This window comes from Rhinichthys klamathensis, unplaced genomic scaffold (genome assembly GCF_029890125.1).
Source record: "Rhinichthys klamathensis goyatoka isolate OS25496 unplaced genomic scaffold, OSU_Roscu_1.1 h1tg000120l_1, whole genome shotgun sequence".
In the NCBI taxonomy this organism is placed as follows: Eukaryota; Metazoa; Chordata; class Actinopteri; order Cypriniformes; family Leuciscidae; genus Rhinichthys; species Rhinichthys klamathensis.
In genome coordinates, this window is record NW_026606657.1 from 821,679 (window position 1) to 837,623 (window position 15,945).

Below are 15,945 nucleotides of genomic sequence, written 5' to 3' on the forward strand. Positions count from 1 at the left end.
CTGCAATGATACAATTGAATAAATATACACACATACACATATAATATATTTTTAATATATATATATATATATATATATATATACACACATAAACAAACTTTTATGTTAGATGTGATTAATCGATTTGACAGCCCTAATATATATATAAGAATTTTTATGATTTTTATTATCATTATTTTTGCAATGCAAAAAATAAAGATTAATATCAAAAATCATTTGGGTTTTATTATGGTAATGTTCCAGTTTTTTTTTTTTTTTTTTAAGTAATTCCACATTCAAACTATCACTGTCAGGGCTGCACCTCTGCTGCAGATGTTTCTGCACATGCTCATGGATGATGGGACGTGTGCGGGAGGGCGAGTATGAGCAGGTGATGCGAGCCGAGGCCGGTGAGAACACACACGCGTCCCGCAGCCTCTGATCTGAACAGCAGTTCAAAGGGTGTTTGTGGAGGGACAGAGGAGGGGCTCCAGCTATTGACTCCAGAACGTGTGAGCAGGAGCCAGCCTGGGTTTCCCACACTATCTGTCCATTTATTACCCAAAATTCTCTCAGGGCGGGAGGGGGGGCCTGGAACAATAGAAGTGTGCCATCCTTGAGAGCACGGGATAATTGCGCTTAATTGACATTCACAGTGAATGCATTCCGGTCAGTGTGTGAAGATTGAAGAAGTTTGTTGGAGCCATCACAAAATAATATTTTCTTTTAATTCACTTGTGTGCATATGTATATAAATGTGCATGTATTTATATTTTTGAAGTAGAAAAACTGAAATGGTAGTATAAGTGTAATTTTGTTATTGCACCTAATCTACATCATTTTTCATTCAGCCAGCCGTATCTGTCTTTGCCCGATAAGGTGTGCAACGTCTTATCTATATGTCCTTAGCATCCCCTGGGAAATTATCATATGTCTACAGTCCCCATCTGCAGAAGCCTTATCAGTGAGCGGCGATGTTCCCAGGTAATAAAAGTACAGCAACCTGCCTGTGTTGTGTTCGGTGTGTGGAAGACTATTCCCTCTGTGGGAGCCCTGAGGCCAGTTAACCATGAAATAATTGATGCCTCTTCTATTGTTGAGGACGCCTCACCCACTGGCCTCAGAGTGTGGGAAAGCTAATCCTGACTGGGACTCATGGCTTTGTAATGCTAATGAGCTCCTATAAATAGAGGAGCACGACCCTCATTCCCAACACAACCAACTTGCTCTCCTCAGAGAAGCATCTCTCCATCTGAAAGAATGGCTCCAACTTACACGAGTGACTACTCCAAACTTTCCAACAAGGAGAAACACAAAGTAAGTATTATTTACCACTTAAAAATCAATTGTTTTTCTTTTATTCTGCTATGAATTTTGATCAAATGAAGCAAAGAGCTAAGCAAATGTCTCTTTCCTCAACAGTTAAGAAAACCTGCAGTGGAAAAGATGCGCAGAGATCGCATCAACAGCTGCATCGAGCAGCTCAAATCCATGCTGGAGAAGGAGTTCCAGCAGCAGGACCCCAACACCAAACTGGAGAAAGCCGATATCCTGGAGATGACGGTGGTCTTCCTGAAACAGCAGCTGCAGAACAAGACTTCAGCTCCACAGAAAGCCCACTTTGACGGCTATTCCCAGTGTTGGAGGGAAACCATGAGCTTCCTATCGGTCAACTCCAAGCCGGACGCTGTACGTCAACATCTGAACCACTGCCAAGAAGCCCAGAGATCAGCTAAAGACCTCATCCACTCGTCTCCAGCTTCCCATCAGCCCACCAAGGTGAAGCAGGAACCATGTGCCCACAGACCGCTCTGGAGACCCTGGTAGAGACTCAAGATCAAAGACTTTCACATGAAAACTAGATGGTGGTTTTACCATCTCTTATGTTGTAGGAGATAAACATTTCCATATTTCTATGTTCTTTGCAAACATGTCATATCGCTTCATATTGAAGTTTCGATTGTTTTATTCTTAATAAGATTTTCTGTGCAAATTATTGCTATATTAGCATGACATTTACCTTGAGTATGTCTAAAGGCTTTCTTTCCCCAGTTCTAATGTTGTTTGGCTTGCAAACAGTGATCTTGCTCAGAATCTGAGCTCTTTGTACGGTCCTGATGGACGTTCATTTGATACAGCCTTTTGTGAAGGCTACAGAAAAACAATATTTGTTCTTGTGATGGCACTCGGGTGCATTGAAACATTGTAGACACTGTGTGTCTAACATTGCATTTAATAAAAGCAGTTAATTACTAAAAATCCTATGAATTCATTCTTTCATTCATGTGTATATATATTGTCCTAAATAAATGGCAATGAAGTTCCCACATAAACATTTACCATATTATGCTAAAAACAGTGTACTGGGCACTGGGCAAATTGTAATAGAAATATTTGAGTGCATTAGATATATTTATAGTATTGCACACAGCTAAATAATCATGTAGAATGATAATTAGTCTCACATCTGAATGTTTTTTATCACTTGAATATATGTAGGTACGTTTGCAAATACCTGAACATGTTTAAGATATAATATAGCAAAAATATGCAAATCATTGCTTATCATTATTCAGAGTTAACTAAAACCATAAAAACATATTTGTTACTTGAAATAAGGAATAATGTTAACTAAAATAAAATATAAACTTTTTTATATATAAATATAAACTTATTAACATTTTATTTTAGCTAACCCATTTCTCATTTTCATTTAAGTTTAACTTTATATACTAAAATAAGTCAAACTAAAAAAACGTTACAAAAAACATTATGACAAAAACAAAAAATGCTTAAACTTTAACTACAATTAAAATGAAAAAAGAAAATTCTAAATATAAAAAAAAAAGCATTTGCATAGCTGCATTGAGGTATGGTAAGATTAAATATTAAATAATTGAGTACAAATTGGTTTCATATTCGGTAACAACATTTTGAGTTGCTGACCTCCAACCTCAGAAACACATGTTGAGTTTAAAAGACTAAAACTTTTTTAATTATGCGAGACTGATGCATTTCTTTATTCAACATATATTGTATTAATGTAACATTTTTGTGTCATTAAAATATTCTAGGGTAGCCCACCGCAGGTTTCTTTTCTCCTAACATGATTTTATCACCTATAAACACTATATGCTGGAGTTCGGACTGATGACACACAGACGTGCTCCATTTACAATCCTTTGTCCTCATGGGTCTGAAGCGTCTGATGCTTTCCCACACTCATGGGCCAATCACAAGGCTGTCTGAAACACTTGATAACATCAGCAGCTTGGACCTGAAGAGGACAAGAGGAGGAGGAGGAGGGCGATCCTGAAAGGGGATCTATCAGACACTGTGTGTGTGTGTGTGTTCACTAGAGGTGTGCCGTCTCCTGATTACACTGCCTGACACCCTCAGAAACCAAAGGATTCCCGCTCCTGTAAACTCAGCGGAGGCACATGGCCATCCTGACGTCTACTGTATTTGCCCTAGAGTCCCATAAAATGTGTCTCACCTTCAGTGTATGCGGTGAGAAAAGTGTCAGCACTTTAAATACTTCTAGCCGCATCCTCAAATCTCAGCAAATAATTATATTCTGAACTTCGGTTTATTTAACTAAAGTATAAAATTGCATGTAATTGCATGCATACTAATAAAGTATAATATTGCATGTAAGTGTAAAAATTATCAAATGATGTACAAGTAAATCACATCAACAGTTCATAACAATAGTATTTGATACAATTTATTTGTATAACATTTTATAAAAAAAATAAAAAAAAGATTTACACCGAAAAGATTTTATTTAAATTAAATACTTTAGCTGGAATATTAAATTCATAGCTATAACCTGCATGGTTATATATTTTGTTGTATTTTTTAGTTATATATTTTTTTCATGTTTGTCTTCCTTTTAGTATGTTAATTGTTCCGAAGCCATATTTCCACCTTGTAGAAAATAAAGTTTCTGAAGTATAAAGAACTTTAAAACTTGCATGACCTGTAACAATACATCACTTCAAGTTTGCAACAAGTAGATTCAAACAACAAGTGAATGGCTGTTTCCCAGGGGGCTCAGATTTGAATTAGGGGCAATAGAAGGGAAGGGTCAGGATTCACACCACCATACCTAATGGATGATTTAGTACGGCACACTTCCTTAATGTCGGATCTGAAACGGGAGCCAGAGTCGCGGGTGTGGGAAATCCTGGGAGAAGCCGGCCCCACACATGATGGGACACACACACACACACACACACCAGCTGTCTGATGAAACCAGAGCTGACAGCACACAGTGCCTATTATCAAGGGTTTCAGAGTACAAACACCAACATTAAGCCCCTGCGTTCTTTCTCACACACTGAACTCTATAATCATGCTCTTGGTACACACTCAACTAATACAAGGCACAGATTACATTATCTATTTATTTTAAAAATGCTTAAAGGGCATAGGACATATTTTAAAGTTGACATCATTAAGGCATGGGTATTTGATATCCTCATTCTAATCATCAAATATAGATATTTCTAAAGTTATATTGGCTGCTACGTCACGTGATTTAACCAAGTGCAACATGAACATTTCAATCCCCCAATCAGATTTGAGAGTCAAGTTTACAGTTTATGTCAAGTTTAGGCTTACAAACAGGATTAGGTCCTTCTACGTCAGTGTTATTCATCTATTTCCCTCTGATTTTAGGGGTAACTTGTGGGTAGGGTTAAGTTTAGGGGTATAGGGATAGGACTAAATTTATCTTACTTGGCAAAATCCTGACGCATGGTTTTACACTCATTTAATAGTCAAAATAAGGGATTGTTATTGTAAGGGTCGTTTTTGGAAAATATACCCAGATAGAACTCTGAAAGAGTTTGTCATTCAGGTCAAAGTGTAAATGGACTCCCATTAGCTGAAAAGGAGACCACTTGACAACCAACGCGAGTGTTTGTTAAAAAAACATTGTTTACATTTCAAAAGTCTACTAATCAGACATGCAGCATAAAGATTTGTTTTGATTAATCAATTAGAGGAAAGCAGGATTGTTTATATTCAAATAGTGTTTATTTTATGTGACAGTATGTTTGCACAATTAACATATCTCACCATATATTAGAAATAAGTGAAAATCACATCCTTCATAAGAAGAAACAATAACATTTGCATTTACAAGCAGTGATAAAACATACCAAACATTGCAAATAATTACTTAGTCATCGACTCCACAGGAGTTAAACCTCGACTCTTCATCATGAAGATTATTAATACTTATATTACTGTCCATCCATGAGGAAAACTATAGAGGCATGTTACAATAAACCTCTGATCATAATACAATCATCTGTAGAAGATCAGACTTTCACATTGTGAAACCCATTTCCTTCCAAAAACATAGAAAAGGAATTATCTCCTACAACATAAGAGATGGTAAAACCACCATCTAGTTTTCATGTGAAAGTCTTTGATCTTGAGTCTCTACCAGGGTCTCCAGAGCGGTCTGTGGGCACATGGTTCCTGCTTCACCTTGGTGGGCTGATGGGAAGCTGGAGACGAGTGGATGAGGTCTTTAGCTGATCTTTGGGCTTCTTGGCAGTGGTTCAGATGTTGACGTACAGCGTCCGGCTTGGAGTTGACCGATAGGAAGCTCATGGTTTCCCTCCAACACTGGGAATAGCCGTCAAAGTGGGCTTTCTGTGGAGCTGAAGTCTTGTTCTGCAGCTGCTGTTTCAGGAAGACCACCGTCATCTCCAGGATATCGGCTTTCTCCAGTTTGGTGTTGGGGTCCTGCTGCTGGAACTCCTTCTCCAGCATGGATTTGAGCTGCTCGATGCAGCTGTTGATGCGATCTCTGCGCATCTTTTCCACTGCAGGTTTTCTTAACTGTTGAGGAAAGAGACATTTGCTTAGCTCTTTGCTTCATTTGATCAAAATTCATAGCAGAATAAAAGAAAAACAATTGATTTTTAAGTGGTAAATAATACTTACTTTGTGTTTCTCCTTGTTGGAAAGTTTGGAGTAGTCACTCGTGTAAGTTGGAGCCATTCTTTCAGATGGAGAGATGCTTCTCTGAGGAGAGCAAGTTGGTTGTGTTGGGAATGAGGGTCGTGCTCCTCTATTTATAGGAGCTCATTAGCATTACAAAGCCATGAGTCCCAGTCAGGATTAGCTTTCCCACACTCTGAGGCCAGTGGGTGAGGCGTCCTCAACAAATCAAATCAAACATTGGCTGTACAAATCCCACAGGACTTACAATTTACCTTATCTGGTTTCAATTAATCAATAGGTCAATCACTCTTTCAAAAATTAAATTGAGTTTCATGCTCTAAATATGCATGTGATTAAACTGCATCTTTAATTTTTTTTATCTAAACTTGATGCAAACATTATTTTAACTAACAAAATCCAGTGCTGGGAATATATAATTTTACTTTCAAATTGTAATATTTTATATATAATCGTAAAATGTTATTTTTACTGAAACTAAGATGTTGCTAAAAAAATTAAGTAATATTCTGATATTATCTCAAGAATTATTCTTACATCATCGAAGTCACTGTACATTATTCGTTAATAATAATAATAGTGTCTCTGTTAATAATATCTGTACTGATGTGGTATTTAATCAGAATATTTCACTGATTTCTATCACATTCTCTTTAAATCAAATTAAAGCAGGGCCTTTTTCACAAAACTTTTTCACCTCCGATAAAATGAAAGGGAAACATTTCATTTAAATCACGCACGTGCAGATTACATTTGTTAAAACACATCCAATCAGCATTTCTTTGGAGACGCTCTGTAACGTAGGCCTACATCAATGCAATAAACTGGGACCTGAGGCTGGGAAAGTCCGTTTTCATTGGAGCAACAACACCTCAGCACTGATCAAAGACTCTGTCTGAAGCGTGTCTGAATCACACCGAGTTGTTGGTCTGTGAACACTACTGTACTTCTGAGCAAGTGTCAGGCACACTTTTAGTGGCCCGTGACAGTGTTTTCCCACAGCGGGAGAGGAAGGAAACTCGCGTGCTATTAAACCACCGTCTACATTGGATTTTAAAGCTCGCGGCTCCTGCTCCTCTCTGATTGGCTGGCAGTGTGGGAAAGCACGCGAAGCGCGTGAAATAACCGTTACCTCAGGTATAAATAATGGTATAAATACAGAAAACCGCTACACTTCGTGGGTAGGCTATAGGCCTATGAATAGAAGATGATTTTACACAATTTGCTTTTTAAATCTTTGTATAATGACACCAGTCAGTCAAAAGAAAGGTCGTGTGAGCATATTATGTCACGAGAACCACAAAGTACTCACGTCAAATCTCTATCTCTACCTTTCGCTTGAAATTTACTGTAAAACTTACCGGTTTTCCTCTTACGCCTACGCAGTTTCGAAAGATCCTTGTTGAAAAGATGCGGAAAGACAGAATCAACAGCAGTATATCGTACATCTGAGAAAGTTATTTCACGAAAATACACTGATGCCCGAGCGGCAGTTCGTTAGACTCGACAAAGCCGATATTCTGGAGATGACCGTTGATTTTTTTAAAACAACGCGCCAATTCCAACTACGCTCGCGGATTCTCGTCACGTGTCACTCCACTCAGACCATAACCCCGATGACAGAGAAGCGATCAAAAGATTCTACTACGTGCTGCAAATGACCAATCAATCAGATGCAATTAATGGCCTGCAGAGTGGCTTGCTGCACAGATCACCAAAACGAGTCGACCATGGAAAAACAATACATTTAGAGTTGTATCATTATCAGATGTTGACTTAGCCTGGCACGCCAGACCTACATCAAGATGTTATATATTTTTTTATATATTTATTTTTTGTTAAATAATTTTCGCTGCCGCTAGGGTGCGTCTAGATTTCTAGGCTAATGTTGGAGCCATTATTCTCTATGTCTGTTGTAGTTCCACTGGGAAACACTGGGTGGAGTATGGGTTTAATTTGGTATACCAGAGAGCAAGAGACGTCAGGTGTAATGAATGAGGGAAGCAAACAATTTGGACATGCTAACTGGTGATTGCAATGTGTTTGAGCATCACCACTGAGACAATTAAAGTAGATAAATGCAGTACTGGGGCCTGTTTCAGAAAGGAGGTTAAGTGAAAACTCTGAGTATGTTAACCCTGAAATGAGGGAAACTCTGGGTTTTCTGTTTCAGAATGGGAGGTAAGTCAAACCTGAGAAAGCAGGGTAAGTCAAGCCCGTTTCTGAAAGAGAGGTAACTTATACTCAGAGTCAGTTACCATGGTAACTTACTCTGTGAACCTAACCTGGTCGGGAGCAGGTTTACTTCCGTAAACCCAGAGTTTATTTCGGTCTCCTCCCCTTTTTTAAAGAGGAAGCGGTGTTTAAACACCTCATTCATTCTTTTGGTACATTTATTCATTGCTGGGTTTTTTCTCCCCAATTTTTTTAATAAGATGAAGTCAATTTAACTTCTTAACTGGCAACTGAAAATACAGTAGATTAGAGTTACATCATGTAGTTCTTAACACATTCTACAGAATTAAACTGTGGCATTCACTGAAAATCTGGGGACAGGGGGAGAGATATGAATATCCGTTTATACTTAGAAATAAACTTAGATTCTATAGGCTACTCTACATAAATAATGTGAAGAAATTTGAATGTGTAGATTGTTTGATGTGTAGACAGATAATATTAACATGTCCTCTGAAGGCCTCTCTGTGGCAGCAGAAACTGTTTCTTCATCCCCATCATCCTGTGAAGATGAGCATTTGATTGAGCACATTTTATAATACTATTTGTCATAATTTCTGGTGTAAGTAGGCTACTTACAACTGTCTGGGGTTCTCTTGGGACATGAGGCTCCAAAAGACAGATATTACCATCAGAATCGGTTGGGAGCAACAAAAAACCCAACCCAAAGTAAAATATATGGAAATATCAAAAACAGCCTATATAAAAAATAACACATATGTAGACCTCTTATACATTTTTATGAAGGCACTTGAATCTTGGGGAGTGACTGGCTCTGATGAAGTCCCTCCAGGAATTCCCTCAGCCATTGGCCTTCCAGCATTCAGGCTCAGGGCCATCTCCATCTGCATCTCCATCTCCATCTCCTCTGCATCTCCATCTCCATCTCCTCTGCATCTCCATCTTCATCTCCTCTGCATCTCCATCTCCATCTCCTCTGCATCTCCATCTCCATCTCCTCTGCATCTCCTCTGCATCTCCTCTCCATCTCCTCTGCATCTCCATCTCCATCTCCTCTGCATCTCCTCTGCATCTCCTCTCCATCTCCTCTGCATCTCCATCTCCATCTCCTCTGCATCTCCTCTGCATCTCCATCTCCATCTCCTCTGCATCTCCTCTGCATCTCCATCTCCATCTCCTCTGCATCTCCATCTCCTCTGCATCTCCATCTCCATCTCCTCTGCATCTCCTCTGCATCTCCATCTCCATCTCCTCTGCATCTCCTCTGCATCTCCATCTCCATCTCCTCTGCATCTCCATCTCCTCTGCATCTCCATCTCCATCTCCTCTGCATCTCCTCTGCATCTCCATCTCCATCTCCTCTGCATCTCCTCTGCATCTCCTCTCCATCTCCTCTGCATCTCCATCTCCATCTCCTCTGCATCTCCATCTCCATCTCCTCTGCATCTCCTCTGCATCTCCTCTCCATCTCCTCTGCATCTCCATCTTCATCTCCTCTGCATCTCCTCTGCATCTCCATCTCCATCTCCTCTGCATCTCCATCTCCATCTCCTCTGCATCTCCTCTGCATCTCCATCTCCATCTCCTCTGCATCTCCATCTCCATCTCCTCTGCATCTCCTCTGCATCTCCATCTCCATCTCCTCTGCATCTCCTCTGCATCTCCTCTGCATCTCCTCTGCATCTCCATCTCCATCTCCTCTGCATCTCCATCTCCATCTCCTCTGCATCTCCTCTGCATCTCCATCTCCATCTCCTCTGCATCTCCTCTGCATCTCCATCTCCATCTCCTCTGCATCTCCTCTGCATCTCCATCTCCATCTCCTCTGCATCTCCATCTCCATCTCCTCTGCATCTCCATCTCCATCTCCTCTGCATCTCCTCTGCATCTCCATCTCCATCTCCTCTGCATCTCCATCTCCATCTCCTCTGCATCTCCTCTGCATCTCCATCTCCATCTCCTCTGCATCTCCTCTGCATCTCCTCTGCATCTCCATCTTCATCTCCTCTGCATCTCCATCTTCATCTCCTCTGCATCTCCATCTCCATCTCCTCTCCATCTCCTCTGCATCTCCTCTCCATCTCCTCTGCATCTCCATCTTCATCTTCTCTGCATCTCCATCTTCATCTTCTCTGCATCTCCATCTTCATCTCCATCTCCTCTGCATCTTCATCTCCTCTGCATCTTCATCTCCATCTCCTCTGCATCTCCTCTGCATCTCCTCTGCATCTCCATCTTCATCTCCTCTGCATCTCCATCTTCATCTCCTCTGCATCTCCATCTCCATCTCCTCTCCATCTCCTCTGCATCTCCTCTCCATCTCCTCTGCATCTCCATCTTCATCTCCTCTGCATCTCCATCTCCATCTCCTCTCCTCTGCATCTCCATCTCCTCTGCATCTCCATCTCCATCTCCTCTGCATCTCCATCTTCATCTTCTCTGCATCTCCATCTTCATCTCCATCTCCTCTGCATCTTCATCTCCTCTGCATCTTCATCTCCATCTTCTCTGCATCTCCATCTTCATCTCCTCTGCATCTCCATCTTCATCTCCATCTCCTCTGCATCTTCATCTCCTCTGCATCTTCATCTCCATCTTCTCTGCATCTCCATCTTCATCTCCTCTGCATCTCCATCTTCATCTCCATCTCCTCTGCATCTTCATCTCCATCTTCATCTCCATCTCCTCTGCATCTCCATCTTCATCTCCTCTGCATCTCCATCTTCATCTCCATCTCCTCTGTATCTTCATCTCCTCTGCATCTTCATCTCCATCTTCTCTGCATCTCCATCTTCATCTCCTCTGCATCTCCATCTCCATCTCCATCTCCTCTGCATCTTCATCTCCTCTGCATCTTCATCTCCTCTGCATCTTCATCTCCATCTTCTCTGCATCTCCATCTTCATCTCCTCTGCATCTCCATCTCCATCTCCATCTCCTCTGCATCTTCATCTCCTCTGCATCTCCATCTTCATCTCCTCTGCATCTCCATCTCCATCTCCTCTCCATCTCCTCTGCATCTCCTCTCCATCTCCTCTGCATCTCCATCTTCATCTTCTCTGCATCTCCATCTTCATCTTCTCTGCATCTCCATCTTCATCTCCATCTCCTCTGCATCTTCATCTCCTCTGCATCTTCATCTCCATCTCCTCTGCATCTCCATCTTCATCTCCTCTGCATCTCCATCTTCATCTCCATCTCCTCTGCATCTTCATCTCCTCTGCATCTTCATCTCCATCTCCTCTGCATCTCCTCTGCATCTCCTCTGCATCTCCATCTTCATCTCCTCTGCATCTCCATCTCCATCTCCTCTCCATCTCCTCTGCATCTCCTCTGCATCTCCTCTGCATCTCCATCTTCATCTCCTCTGCATCTCCATCTCCATCTCCTCTCCATCTCCTCTGCATCTCCTCTCCATCTCCTCTGCATCTCCATCTTCATCTCCTCTGCATCTCCATCTCCATCTCCTCTCCTCTGCATCTCCATCTCCTCTGCATCTCCATCTCCATCTCCTCTGCATCTCCATCTTCATCTTCTCTGCATCTCCATCTTCATCTCCATCTCCTCTGCATCTTCATCTCCTCTGCATCTTCATCTCCATCTTCTCTGCATCTCCATCTTCATCTCCTCTGCATCTCCATCTCCATCTCCATCTCCTCTGCATCTTCATCTCCTCTGCATCTTCATCTCCTCTGCATCTTCATCTCCATCTTCTCTGCATCTCCATCTTCATCTCCTCTGCATCTCCATCTTCATCTCCATCTCCTCTGCATCTTCATCTCCATCTTCATCTCCATCTCCTCTGCATCTCCATCTTCATCTCCATCTCCTCTGCATCTTCATCTCCATCTCCTCTGCATCTTCATCTCCATCTTTGTGAGCCTCTTCCTTCTTTCTGTTGGCTGAGTAGAAGTCAAATGAGAATGACCATTTAATTGTGTTAATTAGACCTATGTCAAAAATGCTTTTGCACTGCTAAACACTGGATGCTATTTAGTTATTTAATATGTCAAATGTTTGTAAAGTCAGGTATCCTACACCCATGATATGCTCAAGCCTTACCTGATTGAATTATGTTTTATATTTCATTTTCAGCTGCTGCCATGTTCTTTTAATGCCTGCAGGATTGCACCTACATGAAAATTAAAATTAGGTTGAATAACATACTGTTCTTCCAGTTTCACCTCTGATATTATAACAGTTGGGTAAGTTACTCTAAAATAGTTATTAATTACTAACTACAAATGACATCTTCAACAGTGTAATTAGGTTAATGTAATAATTACTATCTCTAGAAAGTATTGGTCTACTTATTACTAATTACTTTCTAAATCCCATATCAACCTCAACCACTTGAACAATACAAAAAGAGACAAAACTGCACTTTTAATGCTTTCAAATTAACAATATACAATTGCTTGAATTATTCTTGAATTGACCAAAGTGTGTAGAGAGTGAAGGTTACATTAAAAATACCTTTTAAAAATGTTATGTTAAATCCACTATTGTTTTAAACAGAATTGTTCTATAGTCTATGCAGTAGGCCTATTTAATGCAATGACATCATATTTTACTTTATATTACAGAAGAATTAAGAGTAATCCCTTTAACTAAATGACAGTATTTAGATTACTTGGTAATTACACCCAACACTGTATAACAGTAATTAAAATGTAAACTTACGCATTGATTCGAGCAACTATTTTCTCCCAAACTAACTCTCTCGATCGCCGCTGCTGCCGTGTCACTTAAAAAGTTTTTTTTGCGTACTGCTGGTGAGAAATATGCAGACCTCTTTTTGTCTGGCGCTGTTACCATGGTGACTCGTAATATCTGCGCTCCATTGATAATGGCTTTTTATAGTTGTGGTGCACGCGCTTAACTCAGAGTCAGTCAACTTAGAGTTGATTGAACTTACTCACTTCAGCTGTTCTGTAACCGAAAACTCAGAGTTTCCCATCTCAGGGTAAGTCAACTCAGAGTTCAAGTTTTAACTCGGAGTTGGTTGAACCTCCTTATTGAAACGGGCCCCTGGACTGGGAGAGCATTTGTTTGGAGCCACGCGTCAGATAACCCTAAAAACACATCTAAGTGAAAAGATGGTCATTTGTCACTACAGACTGCTTTGACAAAACATTTGATTATAGGCATATTTACTTATTTTTAAGATTTGCTGCTTTTTAATCCAACATTTGCATGCTATTTTGGATTTAATCTAGTTTGAGAATTGTCTACAATGTTCGAAAAGCATAACGTCATGAGAAAATCCTATCGTGTTTTTGTTGTTTAATTAACTTATTTTATCATGTTGTAATTGATATCACTTATTAAACATTCCCTGCATTTAAAATGTTGTGCTCATAAGTTTTAAACCCAATGAAAAGCAAAAAGTGATTGAAGAGCAATTTAATTTATTAGGCTATCTCAAATGAGAAAGCAGATGTTTTGCATATTGTAGGCCTACATGCAGTGTCAAATACACAAGTATATTGATAATACAAGTGAGTTATTGAAATCTTCATAAAGTTTTCATCACAATACAAGCCTTTATGAAAGGAATGGGTTCATTAAACAAACTTGTTCCAAAAAGGAACTGTTTACAACATAAATTGACAAGATTTGTCCAAACATGCTCAAAAAATTAGAAATAACTATACTCACATGACTCATTATGAGGTTTTAAAATAATGAAATCTAGCTTCAATGTGAAGCACAAATTGAGATGACTTAAAATAAGTAATAGAACCCATCAAAATAGGGGAATATCATTCTTTCTATAAACAGAAATGTTTTTAAACTGATTCATGTTAAAATCAAACAAAGTTGGAAGCATTCAAACAGCTGAATAAATAGCTTGCACATTATGCATCCAAGGGCATTACATCTAATGCAGAGTAAAGTGAAGCAAAGTCTTCACTGTATCATAACCTCGTACTTTATAATACAATTTTTTTTCCAAAAAGAAATTGTATAAACACTTTCTCAAAAAGAGAAGATTGAAGAGTCTATAGTGTAGATGTTCAGTATGAGCTGCTGGTCACTGTAAGATCTAGCACGGCCTCCAGGTGGCGCTCTTGTTGAGCTTCATCTCTTTGCTGAAGGTGTTCTGGTCTGAGCGGCTCAGCCGAGGCACGACACTTTCCCTCCTGTTCTGATCACATGATGTCTGGAAGAGCTTCAGTCTTCTCTGGCTCTGTGTCTTCATCTCATCTCTGGATCTCACGGACACACCTGGAGAAGCCTTGATTGACAGCATGTGAACTGGAATTGTGAGCGTCATCTCCAGGATTTCTGCTTTCTCCAGCCGGGAATCAGGAACTCTGGAGCCAGAAGACACTTGAGCTGCTGATGAGAGCATCTCTGCACATCTTCTCCACTATTGGCTTTCTCAGCTGCAGATCAAGACAGAAAAGCATCAGGAAAGTGTCTTGGAATAAGCAGTGATGGAGAAGAGTGGTGAAGCTGCGGATGTAATGTTGCTGTAAGGAGGATCATGTGATGTACCTTGTTGTTGAGAGGGAGATGCTCCTTTGAGATGATTGTAGGTGTCATGTCTGGATCTCTGTGCTGTAGATCTCTGTGCAGAGCGAGTCTGATTCACACCGGCTGCAGATCCTCTATTTATACTCACAAATCTCCATATGAATGTGTGAGGCTTGAGCTTGTTGGAGTTTCTCACAGTTTGGAGCCAATGGAAGAGCTCAACCAGACAATGAGGGATGTGGGCCGCCACATGCTCTATGGGCTCGAAGCCGTGAATCTGGGAAAGTCCTGACCCGGTGTTCAATGTCACTTAATGAACACACACCCTTCATAATCGATTTAATTTTCTCTAATGTTATAACAACAAAAGCAACAACAAAAACCCTTCAGTGTTATCAACCATAAACATGTGCAATGCACATAGATTTTTTTTAAATAATGAATTTGTATATATTTATAATATACTTACAATAGTTAGATTGTTCATAATCAAATTAGTGAATAAAATCCGCACATGCTGCTTCAGTTCAGAATCAGTTGAAATGCTGTAATGATATGCAGTATTTTAGGTCAATGTAACAAGATATCCTAGTGAAGCAGGTGTTCTACGAATTCTGTGGTTGTACCTGTTCTCAGGCTTGTGTTTCACACACACACACACACACACAGCTGGCTCATGGCATAATGTGGACCCCGATCACACGCCCCGACGCTCCTGGAGCTGGTGGGAGCCGCAGAGACACACGGCTTCCCACACTTCTGTATTCATCACATTAAACCCCTCACACAATAGAAGTGTGTCTGTTCCCACAGGGCTCGACTAACTAGGCTTCTGGGGGGAAGCTTAATGGACGCTATTACATTTTTGTTTTGATTATATACAGTATTTACTCACTCAATGTTTTGTGAGCATTTCAGTAATGCATTTTATACATTTTAATATTTTTTGGTGTAAAGTGTCTGGAGAAGCTACATTCAAATGCACTATTTTGAAATAGTTCAATAAATGTTTTTTTTTTCTTAAGTCCAAGTGAATATTGATTCATAGAATACTTTGACACAATATTTGATATGATAAACTCATTTAATCCATTGCATGTTTTTGATACAGCATACAGTAAATACATTCAAATTGTTTGTGTTTTAATGATGTATTTTTCCATGTGAAATGCATTTTCTTTTTCTTTTTAAAATCTACTTAAAAATAAAACGGTTTCTGTATTATTATATCAACATGGATTAAAAATCAAAATTCTTTTTTTTGTCAAAACATTTTACACCCAGCTATAAATTTAGTCTGTGACT

At 39.8% G+C, this 15,945-nt stretch overlaps 2 protein-coding genes and 1 pseudogene across 2 annotated transcripts; 1 reads left to right on the forward strand and 2 right to left on the reverse strand.

The window, feature by feature from the left end:
* Positions 1-1,093: 1,093 nt before the first annotated feature.
* On the forward strand, positions 1,094-2,238 carry her15.1 (hairy and enhancer of split-related 15, tandem duplicate 1). The gene is made up of 2 exons (XM_056255281.1): positions 1,094-1,296; positions 1,402-2,238. The coding sequence occupies exons 1-2, from the start codon at positions 1,240-1,242 to the stop codon at positions 1,804-1,806; spliced, it is 462 nt and encodes a 153-aa protein (XP_056111256.1). The 5' UTR covers positions 1,094-1,239; the 3' UTR covers positions 1,807-2,238.
* A 3,129-nt stretch (positions 2,239-5,367) lies between these two features.
* her15.2 (hairy and enhancer of split-related 15, tandem duplicate 2) lies at positions 5,368-6,131 on the reverse strand. The gene is made up of 2 exons (XM_056255282.1): positions 5,944-6,131; positions 5,368-5,838 (listed from the first exon to the last, which is right to left on the reverse strand). The coding sequence occupies exons 1-2, from the start codon at positions 5,998-6,000 to the stop codon at positions 5,434-5,436; spliced, it is 462 nt and encodes a 153-aa protein (XP_056111257.1). The 5' UTR covers positions 6,001-6,131; the 3' UTR covers positions 5,368-5,433.
* Positions 6,132-14,181: 8,050 nt separating this feature from the next.
* LOC130088501 (transcription factor HES-5-like) lies at positions 14,182-14,869 on the reverse strand (annotated as a pseudogene).
* Positions 14,870-15,945: the final 1,076 nt, after the last annotated feature.

Excerpts from the sequence above, each read along its gene's own strand:
- her15.1 (XM_056255281.1), top strand. The coding sequence starts at position 1,240 with ATGGCTCCAACTTACACGAGTGACTACTCCAAACTTTCCAACAAGGAG. Across the intron at positions 1,297-1,401 it reads CCAACAAGGAGAAACACAAA|TTAAGAAAACCTGCAGTGGA; the intron begins GTAAGTATTATT and ends TTTCCTCAACAG.
- her15.2 (XM_056255282.1), bottom strand. The coding sequence starts at position 6,000 with ATGGCTCCAACTTACACGAGTGACTACTCCAAACTTTCCAACAAGGAG. Across the intron at positions 5,839-5,943 it reads CCAACAAGGAGAAACACAAA|TTAAGAAAACCTGCAGTGGA; the intron begins GTAAGTATTATT and ends TTTCCTCAACAG.